The sequence below is a fragment of the Numida meleagris genome, chromosome 4, assembly GCF_002078875.1.
Source record: "Numida meleagris isolate 19003 breed g44 Domestic line chromosome 4, NumMel1.0, whole genome shotgun sequence".
Taxonomy (NCBI): Eukaryota; Metazoa; Chordata; class Aves; order Galliformes; family Numididae; genus Numida; species Numida meleagris.
Genome location: NC_034412.1, coordinates 43,647,809 through 43,672,933, shown reverse-complemented (window position 1 = coordinate 43,672,933; position 25,125 = coordinate 43,647,809). Strand labels below are relative to the sequence as shown.

At 36.8% G+C, this 25,125-nt stretch overlaps 1 protein-coding gene across 29 annotated transcripts in view; it reads right to left on the bottom strand.

Moving 5' to 3' along the window:
- Nucleotides 1-25,125, bottom strand: part of TBCK (TBC1 domain containing kinase) — a 119,190-nt gene that overhangs the window by 40,237 nt on the left and 53,828 nt on the right. For all 29 annotated transcript variants that reach the window (XR_002438673.1, XR_002438669.1, XR_002438668.1 and 26 more), the window contains exons 23-24: nucleotides 13,955-14,130; nucleotides 1,303-1,478 (exon numbers count right to left, since the gene is read on the bottom strand). Coding sequence is in view for 1 of the 29 variants with exons in the window: in XM_021396811.1 (XP_021252486.1) it covers nucleotides 1,303-1,478; nucleotides 13,955-14,130 (352 nt within the window). In the remaining 28 variants the exon portion in view is untranslated. The remainder of the gene's footprint in view (nucleotides 1-1,302; nucleotides 1,479-13,954; nucleotides 14,131-25,125) is intronic.

The following is a 25,125-nucleotide window of genomic DNA, read 5'->3' as shown; positions in this document are numbered from 1 at the left end:
ACCTCATATGTTCGGCATCGATCCACCACTAAAGGGAAATAACGTTATCAACTGAAGTGCCTTAACATTAATCATACTTTTAAAAACCATGGAAGCAAATCACTCATGGATATACATTACCTTGTTTAGAATTTACTCTTTTCTCATACACATGAAGTCTGTAATTTGAATTAGACTAGATACAGGAAGATTTTTTTTTAAATTACTGGGAGCCTGCTGAATATCACTGGGGATCTTCAAGAACAAGCCAGACATAAATAACAGGAATATTCTTGGTTTTTTTGGAAGCAGAAGGTGGACTAAATTCCTGATTATTTTTTTTTAATTGAATATTGTCTGCTCATTACAGTCACATACAAAGCTAGGCTGCAAAAATAAGTGACATCTCTTCTTCATCACGCATGGAACAACATCTAAGAGATGGTATAAAACAATAACAATTCTATTCACAAATGCTCTATAGAACATTAAGAGTTATCTTTAATAAAATTATGTAAGTGCTGCCAGTTTTAGATGGATGTTGATGAACATGGACATGTTCCTTGCAAAGCACATCTGTTAAGAAGGAATTCCCCTTTAAATAAATAAATAAAATGAATCCAGACTCCTAACTTTACCTATTCAGAAAAACAATTGAAAAACCAACAAAAAAACACTCTACAGTCAAAGACTATGTATTTGGAAAAAAAAAAAAAAAGAGTACGGTGTAGATAGAGTAGCAACTCTGATACAAATGTAGTTTCAAGATACCTTTAAGCCTTTTCTGATTATAAACAAACTAGGTACCATAAGTTAAGGCAGTCATCGGGCTGCATCATCTGACAGTAATGAGAATGCACTCTGTAGGGATGGATTTTTCCCAGAGGGTCTGGCAAAGCACACAAGCTGTTGACAGTTTGTCCGTATCCCTTCCACTCATTTGGGAAGTCTCCCACATTTGCAAAATGCTGGTCTGCTAAAATATTTCAAAGTACTGGAGAAGGTCTGCTGACAACATCTATCACGAACAAACAAGCTGCATCAAAGCACATGTGCTGTTGGTACAAATTGGTTTCATTACAATCACAGCTTCAAGTGTGAAAGTAAGAACACGTTTGCGCTCTCCTCTACAAACCAGGACTCTCCATGACAAAAAAAAACAAAAAACACACCTTCAGTTCTTTCACCATACCCGGACACATCCTTTCCCCTCCCCTCCCCTCCTTTCTTTTAACTGTTCTACTATCGCATTCCTGTAGACAAAGAGGAGGTAACTGATACAAGCATGATTTGGCAAGGTTAAGACTTGGATTGGAAGGATACTCTTCGCTGTTACGGATGTCCACCACCAGCAACTTTGGCTTGCTAGACTTCGTTTTCTTTATAGGTGTTTTGGAATGACTGGGTCCTGTCAATTCACAAAGATCAATCAGATCTTCTGCTGAAATCCGTGGTGACACCTCTGCCTTCAGGTCATCCAACTTGATAGAATCCCTAGACTTCAAAAACAGGAAAATAATATTAAAGGTGATAAAGACACAACATTGTTTGCAACTTCTACTTATTTGACAATCTCAAAGTATAACAACTCGGTTAGATGGAAACCAATCTTCTCCTTCCTAAGTCATTACAACTAGGCTTTTGTGCAAGAGAGCAAGCTTGATCCACTCAAAATGATAAGATAAACCTCTAGAATATTCAAGAGGGTGAAAGCCAGATTCTTTACAAACCAATAGGCAGAAAGATCTGGAGCATGCTCTAGGTACTTGTCCTCGGGAACACTGGGTTTGCAAAACCTATTTGAAGATCTAAAAATTAAAGAAGTGCTACAGGCACTTCTCCCATTATCACATAGGCACACAGGAGCCTTTTCTTCTTGATAGAACTTCTAGAGCTATACCTGTAATGGAAGGTCCTTATATCACTTCATTAACTGTTTAAAGTGCCTATTTTTGAAAACTTTCATACATTCTGTAATTAAAAATACATCAGCATGCATCACGGTGTCAAATAGTTAATGAACACTGATTTATAACCTTTTGCAGCAAGATTTTATTTTCTGTTAGCACCGTTGCCTCAATATGAAAAATCACAGGTAAATTTTAGAGCACCTTATTGTCATTATGCTTTAATCCAGCAGACAGAGAGTTAACTGATTGGTTATACAGACAAAAAAAAATCATAATGGAACTCAACTTACTCTGAGTTATGTACATCAAAGATACACTTATGGAGCTTAATCATCTTACAACAGGACTGGGTTGCCTTGCGCAACAGTTAAAAGCTCCTATTGTTCAGGAGGTCAAACAGAGGCAAAAGCTGTTTATGACTAAGCCTTCAGCTGTTTCTAGTGAATTCTTCTGTCTTGACAAGAACAAACAGAATAGCTAGCAATTGTTACAAGGAGCCACTTCTGAAAGATCTTCAGACTGTTGATGTCTTATTCTTGTGGAAGAAGACATTAATTAAACAGACAACCATTTCATCATGAAGTTCTGCTTGCATGCTCCATGGCTGTTCAGAACATGAGCACAAGCATACAGATATGGACAACAGAAAGCCAAAAAATAAAGAAAGAACAACCTCAAATAGAACATTATAGTGTATTACTTATGAGAATGAGCATATACAGCACATTCAAAATATAGGTCATTAGAAAAGTACCATAACTTGGACTCCATTTCTCCAAAAGGAGATGGATTAAAAGGGAGGAGGAACAACGGCCAACACTTCTGACAAACTTCAGACTTGTCAAATGAATTCAGCAGCCCATATCTTGGAAAGCTGCACCACCAGGGGGGCTGGACTTGGATGATCTCCAAAAGTCCCTTCCAACCTTAAACATTCTGCGATTCTGTGATGGCTCTAACAATGCAACCACTTCCTACTTTTATTTATACAATTCTTATTCTGCATATGAAATGAGTATCTCAGGGAAGAATAAGTTCATGAAGAAAGCGTGAATTTTTCAGCAGAAAACAAAATGGGTCAAAATTAGCCTATACTAATACAAAAATCATTTTTCCCTTATCTATAAAGTATAAAGCTACAAGAAGCATTGCACAGGTAGACGCTATCCATCCCATGAATAGGTTTTTAATAAGCAGGACAAGCATTTTTTTCCATTAACTAGGTTGAAAATAAGGAGAAACATATTCAACTGTGAATCTTACAACCACATTTGCCCTAATTTCTTTTTCTTTGTTTCTTTTTCCTTCCTTCTGACCTAGCATGTCCATCTCTGTCTATATGGACAAATCTGTGATACAACACCACTATATAAGCTTTAAACAAAGCTGTAGACTAAAGGTCATCAATAGACTTCTGAGAAATAGAATTGCTGAATCCTCTTCTGTAATAGCTGTTTTATCAGATTAATTTCTTTCCTTCAAATTGCAAAGTTAAATACATGAATGCACGTGTAAGATCATATTTCCTAATAACATGTAAGAATGTAACTTTCTCTGAGGTATCTGATAACAGCTATATTTCTTATCAGACATTTTCTCACAGGGTTTCCCTGATGACTTGTCAGTGAGCTCAAGCTAAACATGGCTAACACCAAGACATCAATCCTTCTACCAGATCCTCCTCTCACCTCATCTACATATCACCATCCTTGTAAACAGACCTGCAATTTTGCATTGGACTTGAGTTCAGACTTCAGGCTGTTACAGCTCCTAACAGCCCAAATCTTGCAGATTATTCTGTACCCTTAAACACCTCCCCTGCTTTTCACCTGTTTCAGCTGCTGTTTTCCTCACCAAAGCAATTACTTAATCTCTTCACTTTAGCCCAGCCAAACATTTAAGAGAAGGTGCAAGGGAAGGCAGCTGACACACGCAAACAGACCTATTTTAGCATTTACTAACTTCAATGGTGAATATTAATTTAGATTAATCAGATATAAGAAGCCGATCATCAGGGAAGACTGCTTAATCACCACCATGATATAGAAAAAATAATACTTACACTGAAGCTTAAGTCTAGTTACCTCCCAGAAGCCTCCCTGACAATATCTTAAGTACTTTGAAAGTAAAGAAATTATTCTTATAACCCCATTAATTTTTAAAATACGTCTGGGAATTGCTAAGCCATATCCATTTACTGCTCTTAAGAAGAAACAGTCATTAAGAATTTTACCTTTTTTTTTTCTTTTTAATATTAGAATCAAAGCTGCTTAAGCATTCTCAAGTTAGAAGTCAAGCTTCAGAAAGATTAAAGCACTTCAGAACACGTGGCTGGTACAATCGTAACTCCAATCTATTTTTCCATTAGCAGTAATCTCTTACAGGCATTTCATCCCTGCTCTTAAATGAAGATATACATTGTTGAGAAAATAAGCAAGTATCTGTAGTTCTGCTGAACCTGAACTCAACAGTCCCATCTGATAAACACAGGAGCTATAAAGTAACTTTTTATCCACAGAAAGGATAGCTTTATCTACGAAGCAGGGCTCCCCAGCTTTTGTCTTTGAAGTTGCAATAGCTTACTGCAACACATTTAATACAGAAGGAACTTCAGCCTGAAAGTCAATATAATTAAAATCCAGGGTTCAAGTAAAATACTCTTTTCTTAGTTTCAGAGTCCTACACGAAAAAACATCCTTTGTGGACAATGTCATTCCCTTCTTTTGGAATATAATGTTTTGTTTCTGAAATCAATGTATTCATGTACAACTAGGAATAAGAAAGAAACAACATTTTAAAACCAGCTCAGAAGTTTTGGAAGATACCTGAAGAATTGATCAAACAAAACCAGACAAAAGCAGATTCACACAGCAACTACAAAAAGATGCAACTCTGAATCAAGGGTCACATCAGTTTCTAGCAAAGATGTTGTGTTTTGTGCTTATTTTTAGTTGAAGTACCAGTAATGGAAGAAAGCTTATGTATTGCTATTCCATCTAATTACAATATTCAAGGTCATGTTCCCAAAGAAGCTTTGGGGTAAATATATTCATACAGAGTAGCACTATTTTACACAAATTAAAACATAGCAGTCAGATGAAAACCGGTAGAAAGAAGAGGGAGAATAAGCAAGAATTGACATTTCAGGCAGATTTGTAGCCGCCTTGCCAAAGTCATCACTACCGTGTTTTAAATCAACAGCAGTTTTCCTGACAGCCAATGCCAATTTTCAGGAACTATCTGAAAAGGAGATCAATCAAGATCAAGTAAGAACACTGTGGAATTTAGCCATCTAACCATCACATAAAACAATTTCATGACCGAAACCGCTCATGTCCAGTGTTTCCACATAGTATTTCCCAGGCAACTGTTTTTCTTTCTATCCTTGATAATTGAGTAGATGAAGGCAGTACTTAATCCCGAAAATCATTGTCCTTTGTACATTTATTTTTGCTGGACTTTTTTTCGTTTGCTTTTAAACAAACAGAATGACAGCTCTGATAGTGAAAAGGACTTTACTCCTGTACCCACAGAGAAAGAATAATGCATAAATTCATTCCTACTGACACAAAGAAGCCTACACAGGCAAAAGAGTAGTTTAATAATAATAAATAAACAAGGTGTATGCATGCTGTCTCAATCTCTCATCCCCGCAAACAATGCCATTTTTATGACCATTATTAACATGGAGTCACCTCATACAGTCTCAAAGTTTTTTTTTAATTTTCAGTCTGGTCTGCTTACAAGGAAGGAACGTATAAACTTCCAGCTGCTAGGAACTGCTTTCTAAAATTTTTCAAACACTGTAGAGATATTGTTTTCTACACAACCTCACTAACAAACACACTGTTATACCTCAGATTCTGTCCTCCCTTGCCATCATACTCAGCTCTCAGATTTCCAAGTCTAGACACTGGTATCCCACCTTCTCTATGCTCCCCATCTCGCTCCACTTCCCATTTGCTATGCCTGCCCCATTCCTGGGTCTGGAAGCTGTACTCGTCTTCCCCTTCCCACAGAGCTCCCAGCTCCAGATCCTGCACCTTTTTAATCAGAGATTAAAAAAAAATGTCCAGACACGTGCTTCCAGCAACGCTGCTGTGCAGCTGATCCAATCTGAAGGATTCTGCACCACAAGAACATCTTATAGGCAGATCCAGCCCACCATGCAGCCTGGTCTCTTTCACATCTCCTATCCCTCTCTGTATGAGCTGATGCTGCAGGGAGGAGGTGAGAACAGTAGCTAGGGAAGATTAGGGAGGGAACAAACAGCAATGCTTGGCTTGTCATCATTCATAAACATTCTCCAAATCTTCTTATACAATTGTAAGCAGTCTACAAAAACGTAAGTGGGCTCTGCTTGCCTAAGTAGCTAATTATCAAGGAAACCTCACTCTGTCTCCCTGGAATAATATAATTGAGTAAATCAAATGAGTCAGCAGAGCAGAAAGACAAAGTTATTACCTGCACGCAGCCAGGCAGACGTGCTGCAAGGTCTCCTTTCTTATTGTCTCTGGTGTGATAAAACAGGTAAATACTTCTCACCACTACAGGGAACCACTTTAAATTACAGCCATAATCCAGTTGTGCCTGAGAACACCCACAAGATACTTCATCATCAAATAAAACCAGAAGCAACAAGAACAGTCTTGCACACCTTCCTCAGTTTCTATCAGTGCATGCAATCTTCTCTTAACAGATACCGTCTCTTTGACAAGAAATTGTAATATTTTGTGGAAAAACAAGTTACAGACTCCTAAGGTCACCAGCTGCCAGAGATACCCTTGTTCTCTTTAAAAACAAAAACAACAGGAATTTATATCACACCTCAATGCAAACTGCAACCAGAAGAGAAATTTCTTCTCTCTCACAATGTGATCATGTCTGTCACTTTGGGGTCAGGAAACTTTGATTTAAAAAAAAAAACAATCAATCTTTGTGGTTGCTATTATTTTCTAAATGAGTATTATAAAAGGCAGCGAAGTGCTAGGATGTTCAGAGAAGAAAAAGACAGGGTAGGAGAGAAACCTGGGGAGTGAACTACGAACAAACCAAAACCCAAAGCTTAGGCTTTTGATGGCCATAAATACATTTATCTCCCACATAATACATCTCCTCCCCACGTCCTGAAAATTCATTTTTATTACACTTGTTCAGTATCACTGTTTACACAGCAGCATGCTCTAAGACAAAACATTCACAGGAGTGATATAAGGCATACACAGAATTTATTGTAAGATGGAATTAGTGCTGCTGGGAGTGGCATAACACAGCTGTACCTGTGCATTTCATTACGTTTGTGCGCAAAAAAAGATCCTTGAATTTACTTTTCCTCCAAAACTTGGCTTCAAATATTTCTGCCAAACTCTATTGCCTCCTAATGCTACAAGCACACAAACATGAGAAAGTCATATTAAGTGGACCATTTCTCTCTGCACTATCTAATTGTACTAATCAGAAGCAGAATAAAGCACTAAGCTTTTTGGAACGAAGCTGGTCCTAAAGCGTGGCTTTGGCACACTCAGGGGGTTCATTCTGAGAGTTGCTTCCCTCCTAAAATAAATTCACAAGCACGCTACACTGCAAAAAGCATACACTGCTGTTAATAAAATACGGATTATTTTAAAGAAGTTTGAAATAAAACTGTCACACAGGAAACAGCACCGACTATTTATGCTGGTTGCCAGAAAGACAGTTCCATTGTCGTCCTCCCTCTCAAAGACAACCAGGGCTGGGGCTAAAATGCGTAAAAAGAGCAAGAACTGAAAAAGGGATAACTGTGTCTTCAGACAGACATCTTGAAATTCGGGACATCTACAGCCTGAAATTTCACTCTCCTTACAAACTCGCAAGCTCACTCCTTACTCATTTCTCAGAGGAAAATCTAAACGTTAGCTTACATCATGTAGTTAAGAATACTGACAAATAATTACCAGTGAAATTACTAAAACACTGAGGTATGTAACTGCTTCAAAATATTCTCCATGCATTGAAGGTGAATTTAAAAAAGATTAAGAGTTTGAAAAATATTATTATTACATTTCAGTGAGACAAAACAAGGAATTCTTTCTAGTTAAAACTGAAATCATAGGACCAGTTACTTGTGGAAAGAAACATTCACACAAGACCGAATTTTCAAGAATGGAGGCATACCAGACCACACAGCTTAGAGATCACTCATCAATAATCAATAGGGAAAATTTGCATCTGTCATTGCTGGCCAAAGAAGTACAGATAAAAACCACAGTGACACTTGAGGGACTGCCAGCAGCAGCTGAGTGGTGAGCGCAGATGGGAAGGTGTAACACTGACAGAGATACTTTGTAAATTCTGTTTTTCCTACTCTTCCCTTTTCAGTGCTAGTAATTCACTTTGGTAATGACTAACCAGAGGCTACTTTACTAGGGTATCACATGCACCCCCAGCAATGTCTTTTCACAGGATACATTCCACTAGAGGTTACAATCAAACACAGGAGAGGAAACAGAGTTGGCTCAAATCCAAACTCTTACCACCAATGGCAAACCAGTAGCTGCCATACTCCTGAATTTGCCATACAGCAGCTTCTGCTTAAGATTTTTTAAGCAGATTTATTTTCTTCAGTAACATGGCAATGGTAAAAAAGAAAAATAAAAGTAAAAACGACCATTAAAATGGTTATCAAACCTCAAATTTGATTTTAAAACAATTTTCAAACCAGAAGTGATTTAAAAACCATCATATGGTAGTGATGTTAAAAATAAAGAACTCGCCCACAAGACGCAAAGAAAGAACTGCCGACTTTATTTATTTTTACAGGTATACTTAGGAAAAAAAAAAAAGCATATTTGTTAATCAGTCATGGAATCCCAATTGTGAGAGGGCAAAAAGGTCAAAGACAATCAGCTTTCAACTTCAAAGTGTGTATAAACACAAAGGTTTGTGAGAAGGAATGGGATGGGGAAATCAGTGACTCCAGAACCTGAGGCTAAGGTTTGCAGAGAGCACTCTGGCTGCTCCAACTGCCTCATTTATATTTACAGCAGATAAATACGTCACAAGGAGACTCCTGAAACCAAAACTCCTGCACAAAATATGTTTACAATATCTGAACATGATCTAAATGAGCATCTAACAAATTATTAAAATCTCATCTAAATCATATTTATGTCCTTATAAACGTACTCATTTAATTCCGTCTCAGCTATGAAAATAGAGCACATTTGTTACAATCAGCTTACATTCAATTAAAATAATTAATATTTATATTAGAACTCAAATAAACAACCACAACATTCATTAGAGACTCTAAAATGAACATTTATCATCAATTATTTCCTAAGTCAATCTACTTCTTGCTTTATCTACTCCAGTAATTGATGTAATGCCTTATTTTCTACTGGAAAAAGTCCTAAAATGTAATGAAATACATTCATATTTTTCAAATCAAGCTGTGTGAAAGATGTGCTACAAGACTTCCTTCAGTTAATTTAATCTGCAAAACCAGCACACTGGAAGCAGAGGTTTCCTTGCACTTCTGCTCCTTGCATTGATTGATGGCTGCCTGGCTTATGAGTTTCAAAACAAACAAGACACCACTCCTTTGAAAAGCTACCAAATATACAGAAAATTTTTAAGCTTTCAAAAATTTCTAAGAATATTTTCCAGAATATGATGAGTTAATTATCATGTGCCTAGTTAAATATTTCTTGCAGAAGATGATATTTCAACCAAGGCAATCTGAAAATCAAAAGTAAACCCAAATTCTTACTTCAGCCATTAGCAGGAAATCAGAAAAACAGAAGCAGAGGCATACTCAAATTTGTTTTATACATATATATACATAAAACTTATTATGTAAGAAGCTAATTTCTATCTTGTTCAGTTAATGCTTTACAGAACCTGAACTCAAGACAAATTCGAAGTACAAGATTCTGTTGGGTAGAAGAGCAACATTTTAGCAGAGAAACAGAGAGATAAAGGAACTGCATCCTGCAGAAGTATGCAGGTAGCTGGAGAGAATGTGAACATCTACTACATTCATAAGAAGGGAGATCAAGGCACAGCAGAAAACTTTATATGACAAACAGTATCTGTCTCTGACTCCTTGATGTTTAAGAACAACACGTGGGGGTTTTGTAGGGCATGAAGGCAAGTTTCATGCACCAGGGTAAGTAAGGAAAAAGTCATCACTGTACTGGTCAAGAAGAAGTTAAAGACCAATTTGAGTAGTCTGCTATTAAAATTCAGTGATAAATTTAAGGGATTTTTTTTTAATTCTTATTTTTGACATCCTATCTTTCTAAAAATACACATGCTAATCCACTTAAGACGTATGTTCATCCTCTCTGAAACTCTTTCCTCCTTGAGATTTTATCTCAGTAAAAATATGCTTATTGGCTGAAAGAGCATAAGATTAAGCAACACATGAGCCTGGGAGGGAGGAGAGCACCCAAGCCTATTTACAAAGCTGCAAATAGATGTCACTAAAAATGAAAACTAAACAGAGCTAATAATAAAAAAAAAAAGAGTCAAAACAGTTTGTTTTACTGACTGCTGATTTAGGGAGAAGAGTGCTCATCCAGGGGCAAATTCTTCTCATGCTATTATTAACCAAAGCACTGTAATGTGCAAATATACACAAATATTTGAGTAGCCAATAAAAATCACTTAAGAAAAAAACTGAAGCAGCTTAAAAGGAAAATACAAGTACCTGAGTAGGAGACAGATAGTGTTTAGAATTAAATTAACTAAACACGTTGTTTTCAAAGGAATTATTTCCTGCTCTTCCCATCCTTAAATACAGAGGTGGCCCATGAATATAAAATGGGATATAAGTGTAGTGCAAGCTGCTTACTTCACATGAACCAACTAAACAGATGAGGAAACAAAGTACTTTTTTTTTTTTTTTAAAGCTAGAGTGACCAGAAAGGACACACAGAGGAGTTTTAGAGAACTCCTTCAGGCTATGGTGTGTACTGAAGATTAAAATCAGACTCCACTGCTTTGAAGTAGAAAAAAAGTTTTCCCAAGGCAGCAAACACTAGCAGAGGACAGGACTGTAGAAACACACAGTTCCAGGATTAACAGATACACATACATACACATACACACACACACACACACACAAACACAACCAAAATACCCACAACCTTTGGGCGTAAACAGCAGATTTCAGTAAGAAGAATATTAATATAAACATACCTATCTCCAAATCTGACACGTAAGTATAAAAGAGACCAAAAATTTAAACCCCAGAACATCATATATGAACCTGCTTCCTTACCAGTGTCCATGAGATAGGTTCCTCTTACCTACAGAAAAAAGCTAAAATGTTCACAAATTTCTGTAAGAATAACAGAGCCCTCCTCCATGTAACGAGCTAAAAAACCCCAACAACTCCAAACTACAGTAGATCTCTTAAGCTTCAAAAGAGGTTAAACCATCAGTTATGCTGCAATGAATCACAAGTGTTCTGCTGTTAAACAAAAAGCAGAAACAAAAGGGAAGGCAATAAAAGTTGTAGTATTTATTTTTCTTCTCCACGAAACAGTGAAAACATCAGCTTAATTTCTTGGAAATCATGGGATGGAAGAGTCTAGTTACCAGCACTATAAACAAACATCACTTCTGGTATGAAAATAAAATTACTATTGGGAAAAAGAAAGAAGACCCCAACACATCTTTCGGGAAACACAAGAAGCTTTGCCTGACCCAAAACAATAGATGTTTTTCTCTGCTACAAATACAAATCTTTGCTCTATTTACCAATTTACTATATCATTGCTGCTTTCTCCCTTTCACCTCTGCACTGCTTCCAAATGTCTTCACTTTTGCCTAGACACAGAAAGACACGAGCACATACAGGACTATGGAAACTAATCTATTTACTATCTTGACATACATTAAGAAAAGCAAGCACACAGATGAAAACATTTTCACAGTTAAGAATGTGAGGGATTGGATCAGGCTATAAAAAGAGACTGCATAATCGTTTTCCTTGGAAGTTTTTGTGATGTGACAGGACAAAGCCCTTGGCAAGCACATCTAAATTCAGTGTTTTGTCTGTTTTCTGCTGGAATTTGTACCAGATGACCTCCCATCTGAATTATTCTATCAATTTGCAATCCTTAGCTCCCACTGAAAGCCCCTATACGCATCGCCAGAAGAACATAGCAGCAGTTGTGCTGGCTGAAATTTCTGTATGACAATCACCAGTGCTCGTGTCATTTCATTTTTCTTCCCAGTTGCCTTTATGTCTCACCTATTATTTCTTAAATCCTGCAAGTTCTTTGGAGTTTCTTTTTGTTCTGCATTTGCACGTCTAGCTCTTGGTGTCCTGGATTTGTGGCTAAGACTTCCAGAAAATACAGTAATAGAAATAAAAAGAAAACTATAGTACAGAAAAAAAGACGACAGAATATACTCAAGTTTAAGAGCTATTTAAGTATTCAGATATACTGAAGTGACAATACACAGCTTAGGTCTGTAGAAGTTGGGGAAAAAAAGACAGACAAACCTAATGCAACTGACAAAATAGACAGGGCAAGTATATACTATGGATACTGTCCCCCTACTTTTGTAATGTATCCATGAATGAATTTGGATTGTAGAACACAGATGGAAAAAAATATTTAATTCATTTAAAAAACTGACAAGATTTATACTGCTGAGAGGAGGGAAAGAAATCATTTCAAATCAACAGCACCTTTCTGATGGTGTAGTTCACAAAAGAAACAAACATCAGATCTTACTAAAAAAATGGAATAATTGCTGAAATTAATAGCTATACAGACAAAACCCTATTCACTATTTTTTTTATTGCCAAGACATAACTCACCAACTACCTCTCAAAACAACTTGAGCCATACCTTTAACCTAGCATACCAAGATGGAAAAAAGTCAGAGCTACCTGCATCACTTTCCAGTTACCTAGTTCTTAGTGGGAAACTGTTCTTTTTATTATTTTTCTCCTGAGACAAAGGCTGTTTGTAGTTCTGCAGGTAGAACCTGGACAATGGTCTGCTGTGGTAGCAAAAAACACCACAGAGCTGGAAGAGTGGGGAGAGGCAGAGATCCGGCACAGAAAGAAATGATTTCACTGGCAGGTACATCAAAGAAGTTTAAGTTCAAAGCAGTAAAGTGTAACAAAACTAAATATCCTGCGTTACCAAAAAAAACTTCTTACTTCCTGCTCAGAAAAACAGAACAAAACTGAGAATAAAGCACTACATTTCAGAGCAGTTAAATTCACTGCACTGGATTTTTCATCGCAATTAATAACGTGGCAGAGACTCTAATCCCATGCACTAGCTGATAAATAAATCAGAGTATGTGATGAAAAGTGTCAAACCCTCATGCTTGGTAGTGACAATCTAAATACCTGTGACTGAAGTTTAGTGGGTATCTCCTTACTGCTTTACACCAAAAAAAGCCAAAAAAACCCTCAAACAAAAGAAAACGTTACCACCACATTCCTCATTACACTGTGATGGAGTGGTATGGGCTATCAAAAGAGTTGGAAAATCAGTAAGGAACTAAGAAAGTCCTAGAACAGGTAGCATGGCTGCAAGTGACCACTTCACAGCACAAGTGAAGTAAAGTCAGCTCTAGAGTGGTTGTAATGCCCAGATCAAAAACATATTAGTAGATGGCAAGGCCCTTTTGCTACACAAGGGTAAAGCAGAAGTAAAATTGTTATATTCATTAAAGAAAAGACAAAAAACAATGAAATGTCACAAAAAAACCATTCCTCAAAACACACACAGACAATATTGGCACTAACAACACTCCTAGAAGTTGTACTGAGTTGGAAGGACTACCTTAGCGGAATAACAACAGCTTTTCTCCCCCCATGAATGTTTGAACATCCAATTGCAATTCTTACGTGAGTACTACAGACACAAGGAAGAGACTAACAGAGAAGGTCTATGGCAAAGAAACAAACATACATAACATATGAAGTTTTCCTCTAAAACAAGGTAAGGATGAACTCTAATGCATTTGATAATGGGGGAGTGGTGAGTGATTTTCTCATGGCAGGCTGCATCACTCATCTTCTCCCCTCCATTTGTTAGGGCACTTACCAGGTCGCCTCTAGGTGATTCCTGATAATCTACAGAAAAGCAGGACATTGAACTTCTTGTGCCATTGCTCTCATTGGCTTGTCGAGGAGGCTGTGCATATTGCCTGTATGTAGCACTCTTCGGGGTCCAGCGAAACAGGTTGATTGACTCACGAACGCAACGCTCAATGTCAATCTCTGATCAAGGAAAAAAACAAAAAGTGTAACAAAAAAATGTGAAAATCAAGAAATCTAGCTATGATATTGCTAGATAAATACATGCATATCCATCTATTCTGCTGTCTCTCTCCTTTAAAAAGCACAGTTTCCAAAAATACCTTGCCATTCAAATACTTAGCAACCTTTATGACAAACTAGCAAAGACATTTTAAGCTTTAGTTTTATGCCCAAGTATGCATGATAACACAGCAAGCTGTTTAAAAGAAGAGCAACAGAACTATGAACAATAATTAATAGCATGAGAAGGTTTCAGCTGTGAAAGGACATAATGGCCTACAAACATCTGAATTTGAAAACAAAGAACTGGGGGAATGGAATAGGAACTTCATGTGAAGTAGAAAGCTATGAAAGAGATAAAAGCAGGAATTGAGATCGACAGAGTTAAAAACTGACACAGACTACCTTTTCCTATAAACAAGTTCTAGAATTCCAAAAGGACTCCATGTTGATAAATAAAAAAATTCAGCAACAGATTCCTCAAAAAAAAAAAAAAAGATAATATTTGCCCTATTTCAGGGTGTGAATCAAAAAATTTCTGTCTGCTGTTCTGTGATTCCTGGCTCTGTGGCTTCTAATTTCTTCCAAGCAGTAATTCAGGTGGTCAATGGCTATGCTTAAAAATAAAACTCAATGGAACAAGTGGGAATTTTAAATGGTTTGTGAGGCCATCAAAAACCTAACAGCAATTTGGAGTCTGCCAGCTCATTAATAGGTTTCCAAGCAACGCAAAAAAATAAAAATAAAAAGGATGCAGTTCCCACAGAGAACAAAATGTTTATGTACACACGCAGATGTGTGCGTGTGCATACACACAGGAAGAGCAATATTTATCACTCAACAAGGTAGAAGAGAGTATCAGTAGCAAAAGCATTTACTTTTCTTTCTTTAAAGACTGATTAGTTTCAGGACAGTGGAATGTAGGAAGACTTCAAAGTGGTGTAAATAATTTACAGAATATTTAGTTAGGCCCAGCGCATGAACTAACTTCACACTTGAGTAACCTCCAAGCCTGTCTTCAACCTCTCTTTGAAATTTTGGTTGAAGAAAGATCACTTCCCACCAGTAAAGAAAATGCAATGGAGTCTTTTGCGGCCTCACCAGATAAGATCTTTTCTCTTACCTTTTGCTAATGAGGGTCTACAGCATTACTTCAGTTTTGATTTCTTCCCATGCCCTTACAAACATTTGAAAAATGATTCAGTCCATTAAATGCTCTTTCTTCTTATTATTTCTTTTTTCACACCAAGGCTTTGCATCTGCATAGTATTAATCTTTCTTGCAATTTTCCTGCTCTCAAGTATTACCCTGTGTTACCAACGAGAAGCTTACAAATTATTAAACACATACTGTTGCTAAGTCAGATGTGTAAATATGTGAAGTCAGTGCCTAGACTCTTGATCAGGACTGAGAACAAATGAACAGAGAGTACTTCACCAGGGTGCCAGACTACTTGTCATACACAAACAATTTAGATGAACATCCTTTTGAGAGAAGGCTCTGAATAAATCTCCAAGTGGCAGAACAAAGTGAACAAAAACATCTAGAACGAATGGGGAGTGCCTTCTCAAGCACAGAGATGAACACACAGCATCTCTGTGTTTTCTAAGTTCCCACTAGTGGTGTGTTTTGAAGTTTAAGAAGCATGTGCCTTCCATTTTTATTCATACAAGTTATTCTGCTGGAAAATCTATAATGAAAATGTGCTGACATAACATTAAGTCATTAACTGAAGTACGCACTGAAAAAAAAAATTAAGCACAGGTTTAAAAAGTACTATATATAAGTACTATATATATAGTACTATATATAAGTACTATAAAAATAAGTTCTCATCTTAAATTTTAGTACATCTTAAAGCAGCCTGGTTTTCCTAAAGTAGAAAGCATCTGCATTTCAAAAAGTCAAAACTGGTACCAAAGTACCTAGAAACTAGAAGTGACAAGTTTCATTTCAAAACACCAGTCCTTTATGTTCTAGATCAACTGAGCAGTCAAGCAGCAACCAATTCTAGAGAAAACAATTCTGTGGCAACAGCTAGCTACTCTACTGTTTGGCATCCAAAGCCTTTTCCTTCCTTGTTTTTTAAACATGCAAAGCCCATGGGAATTGGAAAAGGTGTGTGGGTGGGGGGAAATAATCTAACATTAATATCCTGGGTTTGTTACTATTAAGCCTATTGAAATACCTTGCTCATTTTCTGAACTAAACTTTATTGCTGCTTTAAGATACCACCCGTTTTAGTCTGTTCATTCTAAAATACTACTCTGTATAAAGAGTCTGCCTTTCTTTGTCAACAGTCTCAACTGAAATGGCTGGCTCACCTTATTTACCCACTGTTCTATTTAGTATTTATTACAGATTCAGCAGAGAAGTAGACCGCTCTTGAAATACATATTTTAAAGCATTGGTTAACAGGCACCCGTGATAGCAGCACACATAGAACTTTTTATTTTTTACAGGAAAACTGCGTGTGCAAATTTTCTTCCCACCAAGCGAAAGCAATGAATGGGGAAAAAAGTAACATGAAAGGCTTGCTCTTAAGAAAAATGTACACAGACCCAGTCTTTGTGTGCAGTTAACCAATTCCAGAGGCCTTTCCTTGGGTAACAAGACATGAGTTAAGAAGTTTGGCCAAAATAAACTGCTCCTGCATTCTGGATGCAGCCCGGAATTATGGGCTTGGTCTGACCTCTCCATCACAAATAACTTATTACTACTCTGCCAGGCAACCTCAGCTTTCCCCACACAGCCACATACATAGGAAAGTAGACCTCTGTGCGACAAAGCATCTTCTTCTGCTCTCAGAAGAAATAGGGGTGGAAAGGCCATAAACCTTAGATTTTCTTGCAGTTCATAAAAAGATACACTGTGCCTAGATAATTAAAAGGACAAATCTAGTAAGAGAAGTGACATTTCCATCCAATATCTCTCTATCTATTACTGCTAAAGGGTTGTTATAAATGGAAAGGTCAATGCAGAATTATTCTTTTCATAAAATTTATTTCATACACCACAGGATAATTGTACTATTTCACTGTTTTGTGGACTGTCATTTACATCAGCATCCCTTTCAATGCATCTTGAGAAAGGAATTTCAAAGGCAACATAAATATCACTCATTTATTTTAAACATTTGTCAGCTAATGCTGACAAATTAAAAAAAATTAGAATGCTCTGCTTTTCTTAATACATGGATGCAAGGTGTGCATATTTCAAGATCTGTCACAAAGACAAGTGCTGTCAATCAGGAGACCACCACATTTTTTTATGTAGCAGAGCAGGTTTACAGAAGTTGCTCTCAGCTAGATAAATGGTTGGATGCAGAAGCAAAGGCAAAAACCACAGCACTGTTTCTTCAGACAGATTATAATATAGATTATATTATATATACTATATTATATATAGTAACTTCAATGCAGCACTGACAGGCTACTTGGTCTTAGACTGCATTACTCTTTTTTTTTTCTGCAACTTGGAATAAAAAAAAAATCATGAAGATCTGACATCCTATGCCCTGCTGAGAAGGAAGAATGAAACAGATTACATATGGACTATAATCCATCTTGGACTAGTTCGGTTCATCATTATGCTCCAACACAAAATTGTTTTAAAGAGTTACACAAAGTGTGCCAGTGCATGTGGCAGAAATTTCTACAATCCAACAAAATGTAAAAGACATCTGAATGAGCCGTAACATCAGATTAGGATACTGGCCAGCAACAGAAATGGCCAGAATCAACACAGTAAAATGTAAATAGTCAGATGTAGGCTACTGTGCAAAACAAGACATACTTTAAGAGTAAGGAAGAACTTCATTGCTTGATGATAATCATTCAGAAAATGTACAAAAGGACACGTTTACAAAATATCAGGGATCAGCTTAGAGGAAGAACTCGTTAGAAACACATCGAGGTGAGGAACTTTTGCAGCCTCATACGGATGTAAGCTCAAACATGCATGTGGACATAGTGAAGAAAAAAAGATTTAGTCAACACATTTTTGTTCACAGAAGACATAAGCTACAGATCCATGTTAATTACATTTTATTTCAATTAAACAACAACAAACAAGCCTAACCTATAGCTTTCCCATGTTAGCAACTATTTCTTCAGGTTTTACCAAAAATATTTCACTCAAAGATTAAAAAATTCTGTTTCACTCTGAACTCCTGACTAGGATTTCAGCATCATTGTACAAAATACACATTTTTTTTTTAACTGATTTATATAAATTATTCTTGTGAGTATAAAAACCCATATAAGTTATTTTTCTACATAAGCTTTAACGTCACCACATGACTGTCAACGTTATACATTATTCAGCTTTTCAAAACTGGCCTTTCGCTTCCCTCTGAAATAAAACAACAGCTGAAATAAACTCACACACAATATAACAGGTTTTTACCACAGCCTGTAAAGCCACTGGAGTCCCTCTGTACTTTGAGTATCATGTGTTGCTAGCCCAAAGGGATTTAAGACTACCTTGATATGCTTTAACTTGTATCAGTTGCTGGAACAAGAGAGGCAACAGAGGAGCTTCCATTTCAGATGGATGAAGAACACAAATGCCAAACCCTTCTTCCCTCTCTCCCCAGCTGTCCCACAAGCAAGACAAAAGCCAGCAAGTCAATCACTCTCCAAAACACATGCCCAGAGGATTCACAGATACCTGCTCAGATCCCAACAGCAGCCCAGACTATAGCCAGCCCCTACAAGCCTTTCTACTGCTCTGACTTGGATTCATTTGCCCTGCAACTCTTAATTCACATACTTCAACAGCTTGAATGAGACAGCTGCAAGTTGTCAGACAGCTCTGCCTCAAGCTGAAGCATGAACTGAAAGTTTCTTGCAGATGATAGGACTGGCATGCACATCACTGACTGAAAAACATACAAAACAGATGATGGGATGCTGATGAAAAAGAAAAATGCTTTTTTCTCGTCTCTTTCCTCCCTTAAGTATAAGGATGGAAGAAACAGCATGAGATTGCCTAGATCCTCACCTTGCTCTAAAGCCAAATCAGATGGGACTAACCTATGCCCTACAGATACTTGTCTAGACTTTTCATAGGTTTCACATGACACACCTCTGATGTGTACTTAGTCCATTTTTCACAATTTGCAAAATACAGACAATATTCTTCACATACAATGTGAGCTTTTCCCAGTTGTGATACTTGTTCTTCCTGAACAATCTGCTAGCAATCCAGTTCTGAAACTTGTTCAGAGCATGCAGTATCAACAAAGCCTTAGCTTTATGTACAAATCTTGCATTAGTTCTCCATGATTAGCTTTTTTCTTTCTGTTGATTGTACTAGAATCCAGATCTTAGTATATTAAGAAGAAGGAAATATGGATAGACACAATCAAAAGCCTGGTGCAAATTAAAAGGAGAGAGTTTAAATTCTTTGAACACTGGGAAGTAAAGGAACCCAACATATATTCCAAACTACGAGAGAGCTGAGAACTCCCTTACAGACACCTTATTCCTCGGGTCTTATTATAGCAGAAAGATTTTACTGGCTCTCAGACTACACTGCTGTTCCAATCCTGTATTTAAGTAGTTATGTGTACACCTATTAACAAGGCTGAATTTAAAAACACACCACAAGTGTATTTACAATAACACAGATATGTACTGCTAATGTACATTTTAATTTTAACACTGCTGTACCTCCCAGAGCTCACCCCTCAGCTCTGCCAAAGCACAGCACCAGCTCAACAAACCTGTGCAAACTCTGCTCTGTTTCCATAGTGAAAAATGGTACTGAGTTTTGCTACTCCCATCTTCCTGGAAAGTCACCCTGACAAGACTGGTTAATTTTATTTGTACAGCTCAATAAAAATCACTCCTTAATTAACAAGTAGGGAACTAAAGGTCATAGGGAATAACTGCACAGGCAAACAAACATTCAGCGCAGCAAAAATATTAGCAAATACCCTATCAGGCATCTTGCTCTGTCAGCAACGTTTCCTGTAATTGAGGAAGGAAAAAAAAAATCTACTGCACACTCTTGCTTTCTAAGCACTGATCCTGAAGCAGCTGACATAATTCTAATGAAATCAAACAAGAGGGAAAGATTTTCCCCAAATATCTTCATAATACATATAAATTTTCACTTCATCTAGAGGAAAACCTCCAATAAAAGTGGCTTAAATTTTGTCTTTCTGTGCCTAGAAATACTTGCCAGTCTAGCTCCATGTACTTGGATTTTATTCCAGACTAGAAGTCTACAAAATCCTGTATGACTAACAAGTGTATTATTCAAGTCCCCTTTTGCTATGATGAATACATATAGCTTCTATCAAGAAAGAGGAGGCATAAGTTGTGCATCATATTGATTTTAAGGCATCAGCATAAAGTTCTACTGATTAATTCATTTTTTCCTCTTCTTTGATAAAATACAGCATTAGACAGTTCTTTGCTAAAGGATACATATTCTGTTTTCTTCTACTACTGACAACTAGAGTAGCAAGAACACTAATACGAGCAAAATAAAGAATTTTTTTCTTTAGTGTTTCACCCATCGCAGCATTTCTCTTCAGTCTCAAGAAGGTGGAATCTATAAATAGAACTGCTGTTCATGTAGCTACAAGTGGTTTTAAAGGTAAAGCGATATTAGTATAGTTTGACACAACAGAATGGCCTTAGTGAGCAGGTGTGCCCTAACAAATTACTCTGATTCTGTACCAAAGCCAGCTCCCAACCCAACCTTGGCTGTCAGCCATTAGAAAAATAAAAACAATTAAAAAAACCCAACAGTTACTAGCAGCTATGCAGCGTTTCTGCTTCATCTGCGTCATTACTTAGTGACAATGTATCTTTGCAGATTGCAGTGTAAAATACACCTGACACCTGCATTTTAAAAAGCCATTTAACACAATGACAAAGATGAATACCCTGAAAAGATGTTTCCTTAAATATTAGTTTGACCTAGATCTTTCAAAGAAAAAGAAAACTGAAAAGCGATTTCCTTTCTAATTCTGATACTTTTTGATATTTCCAATGTATTTTTTTTTTGTTATACTTATAGCACCATTTGAATGCACATCATGTGACCGAGACCAAATTGTTTTTCTTGAGATACACAGTAATTTGAAAAAGCAGGCCAGTTTCACTAATGCCATGATAAATCAACTTACATTGTCATCTTCCATAAGGGACAACAGTTTTGAACTTAGGCAAGCTAAAACAAAGCCACATGTCAATATTTTGACATGCAGTTGAATATATTAAAAAAAACCCTTGCTTTTAAAAGAACTATTATGACTCCTTTTCCCCAGAGCCTTAATCTGAGCTATACAATATTTTCAAAACTGTATGAAAAGAGCCCAAACTTATTCAAAGCAGTGTATTACCTTGGTTTTTCTACTTCTCACTCACAGATGGAAGACCTCAGCACATTCCTTCCCATCTATTCCAAGATAGTGTTTGACCTCAAAGTTAACAGTTTCAGCCTAGAAGTGGTGAAACAAATGGAAACAGGCACCATGCAACCACAAGCTTAATGGGAGCTTGGTGGACAAATGCAGTTTCTTTTGCCTGCCAAGTCTTAACTAAATAAACACTGAACCACCAGAAATTTTGGCAAGATAAAGGTGTATGAATTGCAGGTGTGGGTAGAAGAAGTATTTTCATAACAGAAAAACAATGAAAAGTAAAACAGTACCTACCCAGGGGTTGGATATATATCTAAAGATATCAGTCAAAACTGATATAAAATACAATACCAGTGTAGAATTCCCACTATTCTTTCATGTTCAGTCAATTTCTGAACTGGATGTAATCCTTCTAAGCATTTATACTATTTTCACCACCACTGAATTACCATTTTGGCACAATACTACAATGGAAAGATACAACTGTTTTTCACTTTAGGGAAACGCTCTTCCTTGGAGAATCATTTATTTCTGTAGTACTCTCATAGTAACATACTTGACCACATGTTGCAGCTTTAACCCTCATGCCTGTATCTCACAGAGCAGAATCTTCTACATTTCCACTCCAGCAGTTTTACTGCAGCTTCTCATTGCACTGGATTTTTTTCCTACAGTTAGTCTTTCTGGGCTCTATTTGAGGCTGAGGTTCTTCCCTTAAAAGCACCGCTAGCCCAAAGACTGCAAAAAAGACACCATCCTAAGGTGTATAGAAATAACACCCAAATATTCCTCTGTCCACAAAGACGGGGCTACTGAACAAACTAACCTGCAATGATTATATGTATGACAGCATGTTTAGTTTGATGCCTGGGCTTTGCATTCACTTATTCACTGATAGCATCTGTCACCATCTTATATGCTAGTGTATCCTTTCTCAAGTCCAAAACAAATCTCTATGTTTCAGCTATCTCTATACTCCATGGACCTTTTGAGGAATATCTGCTTGCCAGACCCTACACTGCACTAAATCAGTGAATTTGCCTACACGATCCTTGATCCATTTGCAAAGATCTGTATATATCTAGATGCTTCATTCCTTGGTCTGTTTTCTTAGCAGAAGGTGCTAGTGACTTTGTACTATAACAAACTTTGTAATCAAACCATGATAGAATAATCATAGTGTAGATTATACAACTCAAAAGCACAGACTAATGTCAAGATTTTAACAACTATGCTATATGAAAAATTGCATATTTTAAAGTAAAGTTAACTATGTAGCCAGTCCTCAATGCATGGCATGGCCATCTAGGTTGTAGGTTTTATACAGAATATGCAGCCACAACCAAACAAGCATAGTAGAGGTCAGCACTGGTCTGAAAGCAGAGTCCTGCTCCTCCTGTTGGCACCACATCAGTAGTGCCATTCCTATTTCCCCTGCCATATTCTCTTGTTGTACGTCAGATGGGTAACAATATACTAAAGAATCTATTTTTAAGTAAGTTTTTGCAGTTGCTGAAATATCCCCTTTGTACAGCCTCACCAGGGTCTAGGACATCTGTTGTTACAGTAGAGGGATTTTCCAGTGCTCCTAATTCACCAATTATTTTGACAAATATTTCATATAGATTTCCTAATATACAATAATATTGTTAGAACTAAATACTACTAAAGAACATCAAAATTATGAATGATGTTATTGCTCCTAAAATCTGGAATTGTGATTGACGTATGAAGAAAACTAAATCCCCTTCGTATAGTGACTCATTTAGTTTCTGTCTCCCTTACAAGTATGGGCATAGGCAACAGTTTACTACCTGGATAAAATGACAGCTCTCAAACACAGAAACGCACCCTTGAAATAAGAGTGCCTGTTCATCATATAGAAAATAAAATTAAAGCAACCCTCCCAGTGTCTTCCAAAGCTCTTCAGAAGTTTATGTTTTAGGAGACTTTAAGGCAAATTCCCAAGTTTTACACATAAACTTGAGTGGGCCAGGAGTTAAAATCCTGATCCAGTATCAAATACAGTGTTACTCTCCCTCCAACAAGCAAATAAAGCCTTAAGTTTCCCTGCATCTTTATCTCTATTCAGAGAAATTCATATACATGGAGTTTTGAATTGGCATGATTTAATTTTTCACCTCTTGGCCAGAATCCTATTTCAACATGAAGTAATAGGCAAAGTATAGAAACTGTGAACAAGTACCTGTTTTCAATATTGACAAACTGAAATTTCCAGTACAGATCCCGAAAATAGAAAGTGATGTTCATCATACAGATAAAATACAGTCCAGGCTTCACGACAAGCACTGTGAAGGGTTTTCAGGATCAAGTAACCAGTAATGGCACCATGCTCCTTCTTCCTACTGGTATCATTAGCTTTTCTAAACTACAATTGAAACTGTTGCATTGAACTCAACAGTGAACTGAAATTATGTGAACTGAAAATAAAGCAGTGGTGCTTTTTTCCCCAATTAAAATATAGTTTTTAGAGAAAGATAATATAAAAAAAGAAATGTTTAAAAAAAAGCAAGACACTTTCACTGGTAGCCTGACAGAAGCCATTCTGGTGGACAGAAAACTTAAAAACCATGAGAGTATCAGGATGTTGAGGAACAGTTAATTTTAGATTGAAATTATTGCAGATGTTTTAAACAACCATCTCTTTCTCAGGCTGACCTCTTTTCAGGTACAGGTTGTTTGTAAATTACTTTCAGAAAATTCTCAGGCATGGCGCACCGTTTATTTTACACGAAATAATGGAAACCCTATTTGCAAGACACAGTTATGTCAATGCTTAATTAGAAATAGGAGCCAGGTAAGAAAAAGAAGGTACAAGGCCATCATAATTGTATGTCCAGAGAAGTTACTGATAACAGAAATGCCAGAACGGTAATGTTGCATTTCTAAATTATGCTAGCATCATCATTCTCATGCTCAATCTATTTTTATTTTTTTTTAACCTCTCGAGTACTCCGTTTATGATACGCATTGGATTAATCTCACAATATTCAACAGCGTCACTGCTGAGATCCAAAATACTACAGACATCACCGACACTTAATTTTTTTTAAATTTCTTTTTAATTTTTTCCCCAGAAATTAACACCATTCTACTAAAATGTTTCCTACTGGAATATCAGTAAAATTGACAAACTATAATCAGTAGAAAGCATAGGTGTTATGATACTATAGACATCAGTGATTTAATTTTACAATACAAACAGGTATGTATTATGAGAACTAATGTGTTCTTACACATGACCTCAGCACCGAGTACTTCATCTGTCAGCAAATCAGCTGGTTCAAGATAAATTGGAATATGTAATTTAGAAGCATATAAGGAAAAAAAAAAGTAGGGAGAAATGACCTCAGGCAAGACAGTAAGTAAAATATTAATGAACCTATATTTAACTAAGATATACAGCTAATGTATGAGATAGGACAAGGGAAGGAGAGAGACAGTCTTTTAGTTTAGCACTTACCTTTCAAACCACCTGAAGGTATCCAGTTGAATTTAATAAAGGAATTTGAAATGACTGAGCATGCAGACTGAAAATGAAGTGAATCAGCATA